Consider the following 22,811-nt stretch of genomic DNA (forward strand, 5'->3'; position numbering starts at 1 on the left):
TCAATAAAGATAATTGTCGCTGCTTTTTAAAGTTCTAGTATGTTTCACTGTGGTGGATATTGCACAAAATCGAAAAATAATGAAGTCTTAAAGGGCTGTATAGCTATGAGGTTATGTTACTATCAAGAATTGTTCTGTCTTGATCTGGTTTTCATACATTTGTACGTTTATAACGTGTGACACGGACGTCGAGTAGATTAAGGCTATTTTTTCATAGATAAGTAATGTTATGTTTAAGTACTGTTACGCGCAAGGCTGTTTTAAAACATGTCCCACCTCGAGTATTCACGTCATCGCTCCCCCACTTTGAAAATATATTTGCATTCTGAGACAGTATGTACTTAAATTAGTTAACAATTATTTGTCACTGTGTTTTATAAAGCAACAGACTTACTGACTTTGTATAGGTATCTATCCACTCAGTATTCTTAGAATTATTCCGAGGCGCGCTATAATGATTTGATATGCAATTAATAACATTTTGCTTCGCTCTAGCGCCAAACAGGTTTTTTTTCCAGTGACGCCCGCTTGGCTTTTTATAAACGTCCTACTTGCGAAATTAGCTTATTTTTTCTAAATGACATTAATTGTCTCACTTAACAACGACACAAAAAGATTTTATTATGTACGTTTTTACTAAATCCACAAAAATATTTGCATTAAGAATCAAACGAAACAAAACTTTTTTAAAAATAATTTTATACATATTGTAAAAGAGCTAAGGTAAATAGCATCCCATGTATTTACAAATAAAATATTTATATTTACACTTAAGTTTAAACCTTCATACTGCAACTAGAGTTTTTTGCAGATGAGATTTCAAACATGGTTGCAACTGTGTTATAAATATCCCTCGGATATGGAACATAACCAAAATTTATTTAAAAAAAATCCTTTACAAATCCGCAATAGGTCACACCGTCACATCGTAACGTAGTACACATACTTACACACAAATAAACAATACACATATTATGTGTTGTTGGTCATGCTCGGGGTCTTTATGCGAACGGTTATTTCGTCTCGACGCAGCATTAGGCGTACGACGTATATTACCTAGCGTCAATGGTCGCAGTATTTACTAAATACGTTTTTGAATGTTAAAATATTGTTCAATAACAATTTGGGTTATGACATGGCATAAGACAAAAAAACACGCTTGTGGATTATTAAATACTGTCCAATGTGATTCGTGGATGGAGCGCGAACCAACAGATGTCGTAGCAATTGGTTAGATCATAATTACTTGCTTAATACGTTCGTAAATTTAAATGTTTTTTCGCAGATGGAGAGGCAGCGTTTACAAGCTGGTCTGGCGCGAGTTACTAGCATATCTTACACTTTACTATACGATCAATTTGTTGTATCGATTCGCGCTCACTGAACAACAGCAAAGGTGAGTTTTATTTTTTTATTTAAGTAATAAATAAAATACTATACAAATCTAATAAAGTTTCCATTAAAAGCTAATACCAATTTTTTTGTAGTAAAAAGGTAGATAGTAATTGAACTATTATAGGAGTTTATTTGATTGCATTAATCTCAGGAACTACTGGTTCGAATTGAATAATTCCTTTCGTGTTGGATAGGTCTTTCATCGATAAACGCTGAATATAAAACATCACGCTATGCCTAATAGGAACAGAACATCCACGAAAAATCTTGCTAAAACAGAGAAAAATTATTCCTTTTGAGAGCTTCCGTTGCGGGCATTGCGTAAACGGTTAAAGTTATGCAACAATTATGTATCATGGATTGTATTGTATTGTTCCTCTCAAAAAGATCTATAAAATATATTTTAAAACAAAGTCCTCCGCTGCATCCGTCTGCCTTCACGATAAACTCCAAAACTACCCGACGGATTTCGATGAAATGTGGTATATGAATAGTTTTAGACTCTGGATAATAGATCTCATAAGCGACTTTCTATTCCGAGAATATATAAAGCGGGACTATTATCCCGGTAAAACTTTTCACGCAGGCAGAGTCGCGAGCAAAGGCTGGTATAATGTGTAAAATAAAATTGAAAATGAAAATAATTATTATGTTAAATGTAAATTATTTCACGTGGTACCTATAACACCGGTCAACACGATTTTTGAGTCTGGCTCCTGAATGTGAAATTTTGGTTTCTCCTATGTTACAAATAAATAAAAAAATAACTGTTCCGATCAAAGTTTGCTTTTGTAGAAACTAGAGCAATTTTACTAAGTTTCAAAAAACACATATAAATTTTTATACTTTCTCTGTAATTTTATTTAAAAAACGATAAAAAAAGTTTTTATTGAACATCAAAGTCTTTTTTATACAAGAATAAAGACTAATAATAGCAAACAAATAGACAATAACAAAAAATCATGTTCAAAAATGTCTTTTTTTTAATGGATCTTTTATGTTTGTGTGCGTATTAATCCCCAAATGTAATCTCCCATCATACTCTCGTTGTACTGCCCTTGGTAATGTCGTTCAACGTCCATCACATCTTGGTAAAAACGTTCTCCCTGCTCCTCTGAATAGGCACCCATATTATCTTTAAATTTGTCCAGGTGAGCATGTAGCATATGGAGTTTATGGGACATTCTGCAGCCCATCAATTTCAAACTTTCAAGTATAGTTTCAATGAACTCTTCATAATTGTCGACTCTGTGATTTCCAAAAAAAAAACAATTGACTACTGCTTTCAGACGCTTCCAGGAATATTTTTCATGAGCAATAAGGAATTTTGTGAAATCATCGCTGCTCATTATTTGTTTTATGAGTGGTCCAACGAAAATACCAGTTTTAACTTTAGCTTCAGATAATTTGGGAAAAAATCTCTTTAAATATTCAATAGCTTCAGAATTATGATCTAGAGCTTACACAAATTGCTTCATTAGCCCTAACTTTATATGTAAAGGTAGCATCAATATTTATTTAGGCTCTACTATTGGTTTCACTTTCACATTATATTTTCCAATTTGAAATTAACAAAAGCACCGTGAGACACCCATTTCTTATCTTGATTCCGTATTTTGAGGTTATAATAAGCGTTATAGGCTTCGCAATGCTTCAAAATCGCTCCCAAAGTAAATTTTTTGCTTCTTACTTTAATAAATTCACCGCAAATAAAACAGAATTAATCAACATCCTGTTTACACTTTCTTGGTGCCATATTCTAACCAAGTACGACATAAAAGTCGATTGCTACAACTCAAATATACTTTTTTTTAAATAGTAATAGAGTAGTAAACACTTCACTACTGCCGTTCGGACATAATTCACAATTTGCAATTAAAATGATCAAAACGCTACCGCCTATTGCTCATGAGAATCAATTAAAATCTCCAAAACGTACTTATCAACATAAATCAGACAAAAGCAAACTTTAAGAGTTAAAAATGGATATCCGAGTGTTTTTCGATGTTTGGAATCAGAATTCAAGCATTAGAAAAGAAACACAAAAAAAAAAATTTTTTTTGTCGACTTGTGTAACCTTATAAATGTTTGCTCGAAGCTATAAAGCGACTGTGAGAAAATGAAAATGTAGGCGAAATTATGTATACAATTGTGTCCATATACGAATATAATTAAATGATTAGTTCACGCTGTTGTTGGCTGAAAAGTATACTTATTTTTCTGTTTGCTTATACGGTTTCGTATTCCCTGACTACCTCGCTGGCGTAGTTGTAAAACGTGCGCGGTACGAGTTCGACTCCCGTACAGAGGTCATGGGTTCAATCCCGGGTTGGGCCAAAAATAATTGGAACTGGGTTTTTCTATCCTAATTACTGAGTGAAAAACACATACTCTTTAATATGGCCGTGAAACATTTTTAAAACGTCGTGTCAAAATGAGTGGTGAGTGGTGATTAGTCTTTTTGTATAACATATGTCGAGAAAGTTGGTCACCCACAGTGAAGGGAACCCCTCTTTGCTAACAACATCCATAATACCAAAGAATGAAGGGTGCATTATCGATCTTAAAAGAAAGATATAGCAATTATGGTGTGGGTCTCCGCAAATGTCTTTAACTAAACGAAATGCTGACACTTCCCTTCGATTTCTTGTGAGACTGTGGTACTTTACCCTAATAAAATCACATTATTTTATAATTTATCTTGGTTTGTATATTATAAAAACTACCCATCAATATATTTTGATATGCTAGTGTTCTGCAGGAATTAACATCACACCTCGATTTGTTGCGCTGAGGGACAAAAGTGAGATTTCGCAAAAAATATTCGAGATGATGTCAGCGGGAAAACCGTTCGTTTCATGTCAATATTAGATCCTTACATATGAAATTGGCGTTTTGTATAATTATAATTTGAATAATTAATTATATTTTACAAATAAAAATCGAATGCAAAGTCAATTCATCAGAGTCGAATTTTTTTCCTTGTAAAAAGTTATCCAAATTACGGAAAATATGATAATCTGTTGGGGCAAGGACCGAGAAGCACGGCGGATGTCGCAGACACCCCAGTTGCAGCTCCTCTACTTTAGCGGCCATCTATTGTGCAGTGTGTGCTCTAGTGTTGTCCTTAAGCAGCAGTCGCCTAGAGCGATTGACCAGTTTTGGTTATTTAACAGCAAATTCCTCCATCATGGTTTGCAGTTGCTGACAAAAGATATCTGCCATAATCGTTTGGCTAGATTATAGAAGGCTGTAATGAGCGACACGGGCTCTAGTTCATCAAACATTTACAAGTAATTTCTTTTAGTCAATTTTCACTTGGCGGAGGATTTGGCTTGTTCTCCAGGATTTAGCCTTTGTGACGAGTGCTTCCGATTATCATACATGATCCACTTTTAATTACAGGTAATGCCTCGATTGAAAATCCCTTCAGTATTGTGTTAGTTGAGCAATGTCACGCAACATTCGACGCGTGTTTGCTGGTTTGATTTACTCCATTCATGATGTACCCACCTTTCAACATTTTTTACTTTCCCGGTTTCTTCAAGTGGATTCTCAAATGTACCAGTTAAATGCTTTCATACATTTGAATTTGGAATTCTTAACCAAAAGCGAGATATTTCAGATCAAAGTGGACAGTACGACAAAACGCCAATTTCATAATATGTAAGGTCCTAATATTTAGAATAATACATGGCAGGTGGACTCGAATGCATGCTGCCATACCTACGTTACGTGCTAAGCGAAGACTTAACATTAAAATTTCGTAATTATGAACATAATTAATGCTAATGTTGTTTTAATTCATTCATAGCTAATGGATGCATTGGTAATGCTGAATCGATCACTTGTGAGGTGCTGGTCTGAATGGACAATAACTTCACATTAATAAAGGGCTGTGCGTTCTAATGTAGGTGTAAAGTAAATACGAAGAAAAAGTGTGACGGTTGACATAATTAATGCTAATGTTATTTTAATCATAGAAAACCCAGTCATAGAAAATGTATACACTACTGACCTATAGAAAGGAGACAGAGAGATTGGTTAATTTTATAAGGGCAATGCTCAACCCATTCTCTGATTCTAGTATAATAACGAACGTGTTTATATTAAATTACGCATTCGCGATTTTCATTCTAATATAAAATACTAGCTGTTCTTTCGCCATGAAAATAAAAATTAATTTAAACATTAATCCAGAACTTTCCAGAGGGTGCTTAAGTCAAGCTGACTGCGTGTCGCTAAATCAAATAATTACCGAAATGTGCGAAAAAAACGTATGTTGCGTCGACCTTACATTGCTATGGGTAGGCAAGTGAAAAAATTACTAAAATTTTATATACAATAAAGTAAACAGAATTTTATATATCTGGTACTGATAAATCCTTTAAATGGTGTTATTTATCTCACGTTGGTGTAGAATCTAGCATTCGCAACGTAGGTAACCAAAGGATTGTATTTCGGAGCTTCAAGGTCACACGAATTTCTCAAAACACAACAGGTTAACGTAATATTAACTTGCTTTTCCTGTTAATGTTCAAAGTATGAAGTCAAAAGAAACCACTGAGAAGGAAACGTAACTCACCTGGGGGGTTATTAGTAAATTTCAATTAAAATCCCTTAGTTTTTACCAAAGATGTATTTGTTATTTGAAATAGATAAGATTTTATAAGAAATACAGAGCCATACATTCCGTGCGATACAAATTAGTGTCAGAAACATAATCGGTAATAAAACATAATTTATTTCCAGTCGTCTGATTATATATTGTAATACCAACTTTAAGTTATGACAGTAATGGTAAATGGTGACGACGGTCGGTCAATTGTACTTACTAACCAGTATTCAGCTCGCTAGATCTGTTTGTTAAACGTCCTATTTGTAAAATGCCCAAGAAAAATTGTAAAGCGCATCGGTTTTTATACATCGTATTACTACTAATTGATTGTGGGCCGCGCCCGCGCCTCTGTGATGGCTATTGTGGTGCTGATTTTGTCGATGACGGTGGAATGGTAGGACATCAAAAGCCGGTTAGGTTAAGGTTATTAGAATATACGAGAGTAAAACGGCAAAAAATATTTAAAAAAATAACATAGCATTTTGTAAACTGATTACGTCGTAAATTTTGTAAAGTGATAAATAAAATTTCGACGATTTTCGTGACTGATGCGAAATGATTTACTAATTGTTATAATCACAGTTATAGAAAAAGAAAACATTATATGTGAAAATTTAAATGTGGCATTCATGAAGATAAATATATTTCAACAAAACGAAGTCCTATGGAACACGCGCGCAAAATGTTATTGTAAACTTGAAGTTACGTCATTTGGGAAAAATCTTACTTTTTCGTGCATTGTTTTCATAAACCGTCGATTATTTTCGTAATACATTAAAATTTACCAAGGTTATTTAATGTACGGGCGCTTCTTTAACGCGGAAACATGTACACATCCAAGTTTAATATATTATAAGTACGTACCTACCTACATATATACATTGTACATACCTGTTTGAATTTCGAGCTCTGTGTGCTCATCTTCCGCCTCACACGCTCTTATTAGATCACTATGCATTAACGTAACCACGGATAAAATCGCATCACTACTTTTATACACCAGGTGCTGTGTCGTTACAGAAAAATAGATATTAATTCTAGTAATAAGGTGAAAGTTTTAGATATTTGAATGCCTTTTATAAATTGTCGCGTCAAATCGCGCGATATGTGGAAAATATATGGTCGTATTTTTATTCCAAAACAAGAGTCACACAAGCGAAGCCGCGTACAAGAACTAGTATCTATACTATTATATAAAGCTGAAGAGTTTGTTTGTTTGTTTGTTTGTTTGAACGCGCTAATCTCAGGAACTACCGGTCCAAACCGAAAAATTCTTTTTGCGTTGGATAGCCCTTTGTTCGTGGAGTGCTATAGGCTATATATCATCACGCTATACCCAATAGGAGCGGAGCAGTAATGGCTAATCTCAGGAACTACCGGTCCAAACTGAAAAATTCATTTTGCGTTAGATAGCCCTTTGTTCGTGGAGTGCTATAAGCTATATATCATCACGCTATACCCAATAGGAGCGGAGCAGTAATGGCTAATCTCAGGAACTACCGGTCCAAACTGAAAAAATCTTTTTGCGTTGGATAGCCCTTTGTTCGTGGAGTGCTATAGGCTATATATCATCACGCTATATTCAATAGGAGCGGAGCAGTAATGGCTAATCTCAGGAACTACCGATTCAAACCGAAAAATTCTTTTTGTGTTGAATAGTCCTTTGTTTGTGGAGTTTTCAAAGTTATATATCAACACGCTACGACCAATAGGAGCGGAGCAGTAATGGCTAATCTCAGGAACTACCGGTTTGAACTGAAAAAAAATTTTTGTGTTGGATAGCCCTTTGTTCCTGGAGTGCTATAGGCTATATATCATCACGCTATGACCAATAAGAGCGGAGCAGTAATGAAACATGTTGCATAAACGGGGTAAATTATTAGTTTTGAGAGCTTCCGTTGCCTGCGCTGCGTAAACGGTTAAAGTTATGCAACAATGATGTATGACGGGATTGTTCCACTTAAAAAGTTCTAAAAAATATATTATAAAACAAAGTCCCCCGCTGCATCTGTCTGTCTGAACGTGTTAAACTCAAAAATTACCCAATGTATTAAGATGAAATTTGGTATGGAGACAGTTTGTGACCCTGAGAAGAACATAGGCTTCCGGGAAACTACTACTTTTATTACGGAAAACTCTAGCCTGAAAAACTTTATAACGCGGGCGGAGCCGCGGGCAAAAGCTAGTGTAATTATAATGAGTAAAACCACCTGCCCTACTAACAAAGAACTTGTCAAGGTGGACATACCTTTCGGCCACAACAAGATATTGAAAAACAATGGATGAATATCAAGAAGATTTACAAACAACAAAAAAAGTAAATACCCGTCCAAATGGTGTACAAAGTAGGTACTAATAAGACTGTAGATATATAACATTGCATATAAACAGCTTAATGTTATTATAACATTTAATATTTGCAAATGAATCAGTTTACATAACGTTTTATCATAGTTTTAAATCCTTAGATTAGTAAACTACATGGCATTTAATTTCATAGTCACGAAATATATATAAAATATTTTACTGGTATGGCAAAAAGGAAGAACGCAATATTATGCAGTTTTACAATTACATATGTAGGTACCTAAAATATTCTATTTATGTCCACGTACTGTTTTATAAATTAAAGTCACCGAATATTGTAAATTAAAACAGGTTATTGTGACTGATACTTAGGCAAACTTTATATTGTAATACTTAATATAAACTTGTGGTAGGTATACAATAAAATATTTGCATATTATTTACACATTTATCTCAACGACACTATTTGGACTTATGCACACTAGTTAATGCAAGGTTTCTGAACCTCCTCCTTCCTCTAGTTCGATTCTCCTTGCATGAATCAGAAAGGTTCTATGGTAATAACGTTTTGCACGGACAATATCCCAAGTCACCAATAAAAAGATTTTTATTTTGATATTAAAATATTATATTGATTGAGGTAAATAACATATAATAATTGTGGTCTTGTTGCTACGATCGAGTTTGTTTATACTTATTATTAAAACTCGAAAATCATTAAAATAAATAATTTACATGAACAATTTTGTTTTTACGAACTAAATGACAAGTATTTGGTAAGTGGTTATTTCGGTGAGTGTCTCATATTTCAGCGGGGTTTACCTCGCAGCCCGTTTATTGTTTAATTGTTTGACTCATTGTGTGACGCACTGCCCACACTTGACCTTAGACTATCTGTGCTCTTATTTCTAACGTATGAGATTAGCGTCTTGTAAATTAATCTGTAAATACACGTCACATAGTTTTCTGATATTAATAATGTTCTCAGATACTTATTTATGCTCTCGAGAACAAGATTTCCGGGAAAGGAATTACGTTTTAAAGTGTTACATGGTATTGGTAACTTGTAAGTATTCATATAGGAAAGCAATTTAAAAAATATACGAAATATCTTCTGCTTTGTCTATAATAGTAATGAAGGTATATTTTTTGTAAGATAAACTCTTTAACACAAAATATGTTCTTTACACTAATTTTGAATTACAAAAAAGGAAAAAGAGCGCGTAATCCGGGTGTGTGGAACCTTCAGAAAGCTCTGGAATTCCATGTGAAATAATGATATATACTACTTTCATTTCAAGCAAACACCACATTGTCCGTTTATGTGATATAAAATTGTTCATTCCAACAGGATATTCGAAAAAGTGCGTCAATATTTCGGCGCTCAGAGCGAGTCGATACCGATGTCGTTCGTGCTGGGCTTCTACGTGAGTCTGGTGGTGAAGCGGTGGTGGGAGCAGTACAAACTGCTGCCGTGGCCCGACACCCTGGCGCTTTTCATCTCCGCGGGAATACCTGGAGCGGTCAGTAAAGTAAAGACGAGTATTATCATTCATTAATAATTTATCAAGCTCTGCAGTCATTTTTAGTGTCTCTATGGTCTACAACATGAAATACTAAGTGACATTTAGCGCGAACGCCTCTATGTCGATTGCACGCTACACTATGCACAATAACTTCGGAATACTCACATACGAAGTCATAAAATATTTAGATGCGCGGCGCAGCTTAGTGCTCTATGCTAATTCACTTTTTTATGATGGCATATTTAAATACCTATTTAAAAGATAGTTTTTACGTAAAATATATTGACAACAAGATTTGGGACGTCAGGATACGATAGAGTTATATTTATTAGATATTGTAGCTTAGCATTTAAATACAAGTCAAAGTTAACAGAATGTTTAATAATTTCAGGAATAAATAATGGGAAATATTATTAATATTTATTTATTAAATAAATATAATTTGAAATAGACGAAATAATATGGGTTCTATAGGCGGCGTGGCCGGTGCGTCCCACTTCGGTTGAAATTCCTTATGAAAAGTAACAGGGGCGTGTCGTCATGCAATAACAATTACGAAAATGTCTTTACAGTTCTTTTTGTAATTTTTGCTATTGCGAAAGAAACATTTGTGTGTCTTCATATGCCGGCGATTGTGTTTTTTATCTACCAAATTTGTAAATCACGCATAAATTTGCTAACACATATAATGTAATGATTAAGAAAATATTAAGTATTAGATATTTTATAAAATTGCTATCTATTATTACAAAGACGCGGGCGCAGTGCACCAGGAGTCGACCCATAACATTTTTAACACGAGAGCGTCCGTATTGTACCTAGAGGCTAGAATTAATAATTATTTAACGACGGCCGTCTCGAGCACGAGTGCCGATCACTGAGCAGCGGGCACCTACTGATTAGGCGCCAAGCGAATAACGCACGTTTGCACAATTATTCCGTCAGCATGTTTTTAATTTTTCTATTTGTAGGTAGTTAGTGGTTCGCGATTGAGTGAGTCCTACCACGAGGCACGCCAATCCGACTCGCTTATTTCCTCATACAATTTGCTGTGTTGAAACATTGATTAAGTGCAGTTTCGCCCGTGCCTTGTAACTTGGCTACGACTAGCATGATAAGAGTACATTTAGCAGACTATGAAACTCCATTCGGACGTTATGTACATTGTTTTTGTATTTAACATGCGCTTTGCGTAAGTATGCTCTGCAGCGAATCGTAAGAAATATGTTCTAGTAGTGATCATTTTAGGTGCCACGCGGGCGTTTGTCTATCTCGGAGAATTAAAACCGGAAAGCGGTCGCAAGGTAACGTATAATAATGAAGAACTATTTTTATTATTGTTTTTGTTTATAAAAATATGTTTGTTATTTTTGTGTAAATAGTATGTGGCTATGAAGTGAGGTGTGTGCTATTGTTCTCTTTATGTATGTCTATATCTTTTGTTAAAACGTCGCTTCGCCTGCCATACAATATGCCATACATGTGCAATAATTTCGTGCAACATAGTTGGACTAAATTAACAATATAACCGGGACTCTTGTACGGTCCTTGCTTACTTTCTATTCAATACATATTTGTATTCCATAGCGAGTAATTGAGCGTCGTGTCGACGCAAATTCATGTCGATGTTTCCATAAAAATCTTACTTCCCTCTACGTGTTTTAATAGTAGATATTGAACTATTATTCGTAACAAATATACTGCTTAAAGTTTAATTTAAACCCATAATGTGTGTATTATGCAGTCGTAACTAGGTGATGATGCAACGAAAATATTAGAAATGTAACAAATTCCAGGTCAAAGAATTAATGAATAAGCGATAAATAATGACGCAGTTGTGAGTGCTAGCTCTAACGTACCGAGAGAAAACGTTTCTCTATGGCTCTGCTCGAAATTTACAATTAAAATAACAATATTACACTTTTATCTTAGAGCGAAATCATTTAATTTTAAACAATACTAATAAAAACACAACATACCTATAAATAATTGATATTATGATGTTGTAAATTCTTAACCTATTAAAGTCGTAACTCAGGTACAAATGTTTTCATAACATAATAAAATTATAACTGTAATGACGCAACCGTACGTATAGCAAAGAAGGAGATAAACGTCTTCTACTAAATTTAATTTATGAATAATTGTCCATAAAACGTGTATTGTACATCTCATGCAAAAATGTAATGGGCACAGTCCTCCTAGATAAATAGCGCATTCTAAAAATTATTTCACACATCCTCAAATAGAATTTATTCATGCCCGTTTTACCTCCGGAAGTGTAGGCAGGGACGCAACTCGTGCACTCACACTTCGCTGATTTGATGCCGTATTATAGTCAAATCTACGTAAAAATTGGCCACTTGTGTAAAGTTAGAAAGCTTATGCAGACAATATTGATATGGTTCTATCAGAATTGTAGAACGAGACACCTCCTCACCGTACGTTCTCTTTTTTATTTCACACATTAGTACCCGCGAGAGATAACAGAGTTCCCTATCCAGGTGATCACAGCTAGATAGCGTTCTTTTTATTCTATGTTTATGATTTTGAGGGTTAAGTAATAAATGTTTTTGTATGTACCGTCTAAGATCCTATTTCCTGTAACGTTAGTATATATTACTCGACTCATGAAGACAAAACTGTGCATATTAATAAGTGACAAATACATTTTCGCCCTATTCAATATTATGTTTAAAGTTACAATAACAAGAGTGTCATCCAGTAGAGTAAATTATTTTTTGCCATTCACTCTAATGATGCGTTGAAAATCTTGCGAGATAATGAATGTGCATGTCCGATACAAACTCGTTACGAGAGACAACTACAAGAACGCAATATTATTACTGTAACAAATCTATTGTAAATTAATAAAATACATAATAGAGTTTACCGACATGGTACTTTTAGTGATCCGTGGACAGATAATTATCATATTTTTATGTAAAAAACAACTCATATGCTTTTTTTCTATTGGAAAATAGGTACATATCTATATTAGGTTTATTTTTTGCTCAATATAAATTATATTAAAATTATTCGAAAAAAGTAACACATGTAGTATAAATAGAAGTAGTAGAAGAAAAGTCGCATGTTAGTGTCAGATTTTTCAAAAAAATGTAATTCGTCGGTTAAATTCAGGTCTTACTGTTTTGACGATTAGGCGGAACAGTCACTTTAAAAATAGCTTTTTGACTGAAAAAGTAATTTGGATTGTACAAACATAAACATTATTTTAATTAACAATGCGCTCGGTTTGCACAATTTATAACAATAGGATGATCCTGCGAACTCATGATACAAAAGTCTATAAGATCTTTTAGTTACAGATTAATATTATAATGAGATATTAAACGGAGAAGGTTCGTGTCTGTATTTTTATTCGCTGACGTCGCTGCCTTGACCACAATGCACAATCGACAAGCGCCCACTAACTACCTCACCAACAGATTGTGCACGTTAAGTTAAATTAACTAACTCGACGATAATTACAATTTTAGCAGAAAATTATTTCTGTGTAATGATTTTATTTCTTCTTCGGTGTTATTCAGTTGTCTACATATCTAGTTACCTTGATGTCCTTCTTATATACCTACACTTGAGCAACAGAAAATAACAAAATTATTCATTATTAGAAGATCTTTATCGTTTTCATATTGTTTCTGGTTATTATTTACGTTGTTTAAGGTTATACGCCGACAATTACTGAGGTATGTGCAACAAATTTTCCGGAAATAAAATCATGGATTTATTCTGGTAATTTGTCATAAATTGTGCAATTCATTGGTGATTAACATGTTAAATAGACGAGTTAACTAATGAACGTTGTTGTATTAATAATACGCAAATATTATAATTACAATAGTAATTGGCATGTAATATGAGAATCAAGTGTATAACCGGATTCACGTGCCCAACCGACCATCTCGTGAGAAAAATCTGTGAAATATAACAATAATATTAACATAATAATATCCCTATAGGTTCACTTATATAGATAATACGGGGAATAGTTGTTTTTTACAATTGAGTTTTACGAATTCTATGTAAAAGTTTTCAAAGAATTTCCAAAATTTAGAGTTGCATAATATTAATAATTAGGTATCGACGTAAGCTGAGGTTTCTCTCGGATTGTCTGGTTGCATAAAATTTGCCAATGAGTGACAAGGGTATTGGCCACTTGAAATAACCATGGATCGTGACATCCACCGCCCTTGCATAATGCATTATAGTCTTCGGGTTGCCGATTTACTTCCTCCAAGATTTAATGGCAACTGTGGAAACGTAACGCCAATTATACTAAGAGACACGTTTTATATATTTTTTGAAATCAAATACGTTAACTAAAAGCAATGTGAAAAAAATTACGAAGCCGTGATCTACTATTAAAAAAATTAAAAACGCAATAAAACCTTTATTGTTCTTTAGTTTTATTTTAAATTGATTAGTATTTTTTTAATAAAAATAGTAAATCAATAAAGTAAAAATAAGAAGGGTAACGGAAATAACATAACTATAAAAAACGGATACAAACAAAAAAATCATTAAATTTAACAAACAAAAGCAATATATTTTACTTTCCCATTCTTTTTTTTGTTTTTATACACTTACATATTTTTCGGAATTCGGTGATACAGTACATTAGTTGTGTATGCAAAGTTGAATCTATTTTTCCCATTATAATGTTTTTGGATGCAGTTATTCTTTTGATAAAATGTTTTTATTCTTTGCTCTTCCGTTACTTATAAACAAATATTATTGAACCCATTAAAAAGAGAAACACTATCATCCTATTTCGTTTTGAGGGATAAAAAATACCATGGGATAAAAAATATCGCTGGCAAAAAAGAAAGTATGATAAACCCTTCGGAGTCGATTTAAAAATAGAATAAAGTCCACTAAAATAATTATAGAAACAATTGAAAAAGATTTATGTTCTTCTAATAAGTAGTTTTTATGAAAAAGTTTTATGTTTATCTAAACTTAGGCAAAAGTGAATGTAAATTATTGTCTTTTTCACAGCATTGGTATATGTATCAATAATATTTATACCGATCTTTATATTTACCAGGTTTATTTGAGTTTGATTTAGTTTATTTTGGATAAATTGCATACAATCGTAGGTAACTAAGCAACACAGACTAACATCAACTTGGATAATCGTTTTTATATTAATATATAATTTAATATGATTTGTAGGAATTTGCATTGGTTTAGAACAGACAAAATGTTACGAGGTATGTTTTCTAACTTAATATTTAACTATTTTACTTGTTTATAATGGAAAAAATAGGTAAATCGAGATTGCTATTGAAATCGCTCTCTAAAGCTTTCCTTCTTTTCTGGAGCCCTGAAGCCACCTCACAATGTGTCGCCTTTAGCGACAGCATAACGTATTCAGCCGTCTATTCCATGTCCTACCATGTAAATAAGTCCACACATAAGGCAGCGGCATGCCCCGCAGTATCGTGGCCTCTATTGGAAATGTAAGGTAAAACGTGGTAAAAATATTCAATAGCCCTTGTAGCACAGGGGTGAGGCCAGTCAACAACAGATCAAAATTAACTTTGTACCATAGAAGGGGTAGACAGCAAGCAACTAGTATTCTGGATTCCTGAATAAAGGAAATTATTAAAAAATGCATACGTTACGTATACTATTACTATTATCAAGTACAATATTATATTTGATAATTCGCCAATATTAATTAAGAGGTGGTGAATACTGCTGTATGAGATATTCAAATAACGGTCTTGTTCAAATACTGAAGGTATATCTGTAATACAAAAAGTAATTCATGGTGACATTGAAATAGTTGCTAAGCATGTGGGTACGTATATGAGTGGCAAAGGTTGAATCATTCTGAGGCCGTGTTGATAAATATCTGTCTTTATTCACAGTACGACGTAAAACAATGAGTGTGGTGTATTTATGACAAACCAAGCATCCGCAGCCATCGTGTTGTTACCAGTGTTTGTGACTGGCAAAAAAACTACAATGCCACCAATTAATTGCTTAAATGTGCGCTCCAAGTTTTTGTACCATACACGTAAACAAGTATAAACTTATTTTGGACCGAAAAACTTGATTAATTGTTGTTTATGATCCCAGAATTACATCACGTTTTCCTGCGTTTAAACATCTATACACTTTTCTCGAATAAAATGTTTTTGGTTATCCATTGATTTTAGACACTAGCTTTTGGCTACTGCCGCCCGCTTGAATAAGCTTTTGCGAGATAAAAAGTAGGACATATCAATTAGGTAATGTAGCCTTCTATTAGTGAAAAAGTAATCAAAAACGTTTCAGTAGTTCCTGTGATAAACGCATTCACACAAATAAACAACAAACTCTTTTGTTTATATATTAGTATAAATGAAAATAAAGAAAATGATATTTATGCGAGAAACACGCACACCAACGGAAAACTCAAGATTTTCCCAATTGGGACGTTTGGATTTACTACGCGTTAATGACAAATATATAATCTCATACAGCACCTTTTTCACACATGTCAATACGTGTGGGTGTCACAGAATTTTAAGAGGAAGATGGGTACGTAGTACGTACGGAACAGTTTATTTATTTGATTTGTTACGGCTTGACGTATCTAAAGTTTTGAAAATCATTAGTATAAACTCGGTAGCCGATAGTATTGTAAAAACACGAGTTTCTAAACGCGGTTTTTATCTCGAGAAAGTCCCATTGCGTTTATTTTTTCACGTTAAATAGGAGTCTATAATTTTAATTCAGGTCTAGGCCTGAATTTAAGTCTTCGTCTTTCATATAAAAAGTTCCTAAGTCCTTATCGAAAGTGTGTCGGGTGCCTGAAGTGATTTAAAATGGATGACGTAAATAAAGTATTAAGTGTTATTATTAGCACAATTAAGTTTCAGTTTGTTTTCGGTCCTTACAGAATTCTGTCCGTTTCGATAGGCAAAAGTCAAGTATTTGTGAATGTGATGCAGTAAATGACGTTCGATCGAAAAAAAGTCATGAATAAGTGCAATTATGTTTATGGAACATTTCTTGCCGATAAGCCTTTGTTTGTTATCGCAGTAGCCCAGAGCTGGCAGGTATTGATTAAGCGCGCATGCGTAGCTGCACCGAAACAAATTTGTATCCCGCGATAAAAAAACAAGAAATATTCGCTTTAATGCATCTGTATTGTTCGTTTCGCTCTTATACTTCGAATATAATTTTAATGACACTTAGATTATATGCGCGCTGTCTTTGCGCACAAATTAATACTCACGTACAAAACAAACGACCGTTTTTATGACCCGAATGGAATTTAATGATGGCATAGCTATGGCCACGTTAGTCGAATCAAGTCTTATTCGACTCAGTAGGATACATTGCAGTTCATTGATAACTAATTAAACAATCACTAAGACATTTCGGTGTGGCTGTACAGTGGAAATAAAAGTGGGCTTGTCAAGGTTAGGTGCTCCAGTGCTCTAAATTGATACTGTTATGTTGTTGCCGTTGCTAAGCGTTGGCTACTGTTGAATGTCAATGTTAGAAAATGTTATAAATATATCGGAATATAATATAATAATTAATGTATTGTTGGCCTTAATAATAATTTATTATGTATTCGCTCACAGTTTCACACACACAGTTTCGCTCACAGTCGTTTGATAAGAACATTACTTACATCTTCGACTTATGTGATCGGTCTAGAAATAAAGGAGTGTAGATATACATATATATATATATATATATATATATATATATATATATATATATATATATATATATATATACATATATATATACATTTAACAAATAAACGGCATACTTCGTATTTGCCGTAGATCGAGAAAATTGTTGTTTACCGATAATTTTTCCTCGTTTGAAATGCTGTTATACAATAACTCAATGTTATTAAGACTGTAAGTGTAAGTGTCTTGAGTATATATTAATTTGCTTATGTTATACATAGTGAAATTATACCGTAGGTACAAACAGCATTTTCTAATGTATGTATATGACTGTCGGACATTGAAGGTCAAGATTAGCTTTATTTGTTTAGCCCATAAATATATTTATAAAATTAATTTATTGTTTGAAAAAAACTGAATGCAATTAGTATTTAATTGCAAATTGCGTAGTTGAGATCAGAATAGTGATAAGAATGTGCACCATTGACTCATCTGCCGTTTGCATCTAACTAGTACTTACCTAGTCAAGATCTTTGAACCATTGCGGTGAACATGTGTCGAAAGACTAGGGTGAATTTTAAACTATATTTCATTAATAATAGTTACATTTTATGAATAAAGTGGATTTATATAACATTTTACAAAAAACATAATTACTTTTTAATTACGACTTTTGGGCGACGGATCCTTAATTAATTCGGTGTTTAGGTCCTGATCCTGAAAAGGGATTATGCATTAATAAACAAGTATATGTGTGTATACAAGTGAATTTCGATACCCGTATATATTTAATATGATAGTTCGTCTTTATTGAAACAGGTGTATTTATTGAACATGTCAAGCGTAACTTTAGCGTTATACGTATACAATTCTTGAACCAAAAAACTACATAATGTTTTGTATTTAAGACAAAAATCGTGGCGTGTGTAATATATATGTTTCTATACGGCGTATAGGTAAATAAAAACATAAAATACATGGAGTTCGACATTTGCACCAGCACAATTAATGTGCTCAGACAATTATGTTATTTTACATAAATGCGCCTTTGTCATCTTGGCACATACTCGTTCACGTGTTAATAAAATGATTTTCTGTTTTATGTTTATATGAACAAAGGTCGTAATGCAGAAATTGAAATCAAAAACAAAAGATCTCAATGACGCCGGGTTGCCTTCTGTAGTTATTAATAAGTATAAGCAGTAGGAATCAGATCTTGTTGATACATAATGCTTAGGAGTCATGAGCAATGATTATGAGACGCTAATTGTAATATAATATCTATCGTACTCCTCGTGATACTCGGTTACTGTGACGTGGCATCATTCCCGTGGGACGGTTGTTACATCGCTTCAAATATTAAAATTTACTCAACGCGGGTTGTAATGCTGCTATTTTACGCAACACTGCATTAAAATAAAGAAACATTCCCATTAACGGACATTTCACTTATGCAAGTTGCAATTGTAATTATAAACACGCACTCGTGTTTATGAATTAAAGCTGTGTTTTCGAATATAGTGCAGTTTTCCAGGCGTGAACAACTCTACATGTAATATATCTGTATAATGTAGAGAAACGAATGATTCATATTAGATCTGACTAGTATTAGAGAATAGACAATATAAAAACCTTCTTTTGCAATGTTTTAATTCGACTAAAAAGGCGCAATTACGTCTGACATTGAATTGACAAATACTACCTATATTTAAGTGAAGGATTCGAACCCACACTTTCTCGTTTTATCTATGGTTATCTACATTAAAATATAGAAATTTATGACGTACATACTTAAACCGTAGATAGTTTCTTCATTGCGTATATCATTATATACGCCATTATAATGTTAATGAACATTAAAAAAATCGAAAACATGATAATCATGGTGTTGGCCAGAAGTTTCTTACTTACCCTCTCGTCCTCTAAGTACTCATATATTATTAGGTGTCGACTAGGAAAGAAGTGCATCCTTTATCTCTTGAGGAACATGTTTGCAGATATTGCTAAAAAAAACTGCTATCGTATTTGGAGTCCTGCTCTGAAACAAATTTGCAATTGCTGCGGGTAAATGTTCGTTTTGTTACATTATCAGCCCACAGCGTATATGTATTGCGGTCCTTTGATCTCATTGTTTCAGTTGAAAATGTTTTACGTGTTCTAGTACGTGCTCAGGTAACACTGCTGTGATGTGTCATCGTTTGTTTTGCCCTGCGTTAAGTATGTGCGTTTGTCATTTTGTACTATTTTTGTTGCACCTTCTTTTATTATTTTATTTTATTGTGTTAGATTATGCTATACCATGATTGTTCAAATTTCTTTTGTACAGTTTTGCAGTTGCGAAATATTATTTTAAAATAAAACGCTTCCTTATTGTTGAAAATGTTGCATATTATGTTTGAATAATTCTAAAAATGCTGTAGCGAACTTTATGTTGTTTCGTTGTAGTCCCTACAATGTACCAATATTCTATTACAGGATGAGACGGGCCGGCTCATGCGCAGGAATATCGTTAGATATGCCATCCTCGCTTACGTCATCACTCTACAAAGAGTGTCGTTAAGGGTGAAGCGACGCTTCCCCACATGGCAGCATGTTGTAGATTCCGGTAATTAAGAGTCAATTAAATATATATTTATATATATATCATACATTTACTTGTAAACTTAACAGAATTCGTCTTTTAAAGGTCTGATGCTCGAGAGCGAGAGAAAAGTATTTGAAAAGATGGACGGAAAGAGCCCTATGTCCAAGTACTGGATGCCTTTAGTGTGGGCCACGAACATTATAAACAGGGCAAGGAAAGAAGGCTTGATAACAAGTGACCACATCGTTCAGACCTTGTTGGTGGAACTGTCAGATATAAGGAGAAGGCTTGGAGCATTGATCGGATACGACACGGTGTGCGTCCCTCTCGTGTACACTCAGGTGAGTGACTTCACAGTTCAGTGTTCACACGTCGCATTTGCATACAATTTTTCAACACACATTTGCATTTCGCAAACAGTTTTTAATAACACTGCATCATCAACCATAGCTAATATTGTTATTGTTAATTACATTTTGGCATGCCATTATCTACATTTTTTTCTTATTGTTGTTACCAATAAGCTGTCAAGTAGAAAATTATCTTTTGGAAAAAATATTTTTATTTATTATTATTACATATCAAAACAATTTAACTATTTAATATTTATCAACCAAAAGATGTAGTATAAACTAGATGAAATTTTTGTATACATCTATTTCATCTGAAATTATTACTAAAATTATAACATTTAATACATTGGTGTGCATTAAACAGCCAATTTTACGGATCAGCAGGCGTGTTTTGTTATTCGACATGAACACAAAGGTTCATAACCATAAACCCAGTAGGTTATAGGATTCTTCCTGGTATCGTGTTCCATTACCGATTTATAATGCGCGTTCTATTCATGTGAATTCGCGTACAAAAGGTGTATTGGCTCAATCGACGGTTATAGAACATGTATCGATACGGTTGTTGCACGTCGAAAGCATGTCTGATCGGATTTATATAAGCGGCCACAACGTCGTCCGTCATTATCGCGGACAAGTGCGCGTCAATTAAGTGAAATAATGTTTAAATAAACACTAAATGAGAGGTCGTATGTATCTTGTGATCTGCTGGTGCAGGCCATAGTTAGTTCATTCGGATATATGCAGGTGATAAAATACAGAATAACAAACGAGCGCGCGGGGGCGCTGCGTGCGGCAGGCGAGGTCTTACGCCTAATGACCGCTATCGAGTGCTTGTTACTTGTACGTGAGGTCCTAATGGAAAACTATGTATACACATTGTGCTTTTAATTTGTATCATTAAGAGGATTAACAAACGACCAATACTAAAATCTCTTATTTCTGTCGTAATACATAACTGTAACTACCTATAACTCTATGTTACCTTAACACAATAAAATTCATTTGTTTCATATAATTAAATTTTATAAATTTCCACTCAATTAATTTCTATTTGTTTGTAAGTATGTCCTAAAAAGAAACGGAGCTTATTTTTGGGCCTATTTTTTATAAGAGTTAGCAACGAAATAAAACAAAATATAGTTATTTAATAATTTCACACGTAATGATTCCAGGTGGTGACCCTCGCTCTGTACACGTACTTCGTGGCAGCTCTGATGGGCCGCCAGCTGGTGCCTCCGGCGCCCGGCAGCACGTCCAAGTACGAGCCCGACGTGTACTTCCCTCTGTTCACTGCTTTGCAGGTAATAAGTATTATTATTTAAAAAGATTCGTGTTGTCACTGTACAATTTGACGTTTGCCAGTTATTGTGTGATTTTTAGTTCATCTTTTTATATTAAAAGCCTTTGTATGGCGCTAACGGGCATTTGGCGCGAGCACTAAGTATCATAACCTATTCTTATGTACCCTTGTTAGGACCGTGCCCTTTTTTATGCATACAACACGTCAATTAGGTATCAATCACCGTTATTTAAAATTACTGATAGACATCTAATAGTGCTCTCGCCCACCAGTAAATTCTGTACCTACATTGGGTGTGTGAGAATCAATAATAATGAGTGAATTTACATTAAAACTTTAATTTTAGGATAGTACGCATTTATCATATGTATTATTCTACATTTTATTACTCTAATAACGGGCAAATAAGATAAATTAGATTAAGGTCACCTACAGCATCAACATAACTTCGCCAAATATTTTTATTTAATTAAATTTAGTTGACAGCGTCACAAAAATTAATAAATTACTTTTTCCAGTTCTGCTTTTACGTGGGATGGTTGAAAGTTGCCGAAGTGTTAATCAATCCTTTTGGAGAAGATGATGACGACATCGAATTAAACTGGCTTATAGACAGACATATAAAGGTTCGTATTGCGGCATCCACATTAGTGACCCGGACATAATCACTCACTCATTCCTGAGGCTGGTCGCTAATCAATTTAATGCCAATGCATTACATGTACAAGGTCATTTGGACATTGAGTTAATAAATTAAACCACACACTCGTTTTTACCTATGTAAACATTGTGCCAAAATACTTACTACAGGTATAACGAAGCTTTTCGCCATAAATCCCGGTTTTAGTTTTTTGATATTTTGAAACACTTTGTACCTTAGTGGGAATATGTTGTGTGCGTGATCGTATATCAGACTGAAAGTATAATGTTGCTGCTCCAAGTAATTCTCTTAAAGTGGTAGTTGTAGCATTAACGCGAATGAAATTAAAAGAACTTTTTATTGATAAGTATTTATTTTACATCTCAGGTTAGAGTAAAATATTATAATTGTTGTTTTC

General features: G+C 33.8%; 1 protein-coding gene across 3 annotated transcripts in view; it reads left to right on the top strand.

Annotated features, from left to right (window-relative positions):
• The window catches only part of LOC115448897 (bestrophin-4), a 36,186-nt gene that overhangs the window by 9,903 nt on the left and 3,472 nt on the right, over positions 1 to 22,811 (top strand). For 2 of the 3 annotated variants that reach the window (XM_030176512.2, XM_030176510.2), the window contains exons 2-7: positions 1,286 to 1,396; positions 9,672 to 9,852; positions 19,989 to 20,118; positions 20,200 to 20,438; positions 21,626 to 21,754; positions 22,272 to 22,379. In XM_030176512.2, coding sequence (XP_030032372.1) covers positions 9,724 to 9,852; positions 19,989 to 20,118; positions 20,200 to 20,438; positions 21,626 to 21,754; positions 22,272 to 22,379 — 735 coding nt within the window. In that variant the 5' untranslated portion in view covers positions 1,286 to 1,396; positions 9,672 to 9,723. The remainder of the gene's footprint in view (positions 1 to 1,285; positions 1,397 to 9,671; positions 9,853 to 19,988; positions 20,119 to 20,199; positions 20,439 to 21,625; positions 21,755 to 22,271; positions 22,380 to 22,811) is intronic. The other variant, XM_030176511.2, reaches the window with a different exon arrangement.

The sequence above is a fragment of the Manduca sexta genome, chromosome 27 (genome assembly GCF_014839805.1).
Source record: "Manduca sexta isolate Smith_Timp_Sample1 chromosome 27, JHU_Msex_v1.0, whole genome shotgun sequence".
Lineage (NCBI taxonomy): Eukaryota > Metazoa > Arthropoda > Insecta > Lepidoptera > Sphingidae > Manduca > Manduca sexta.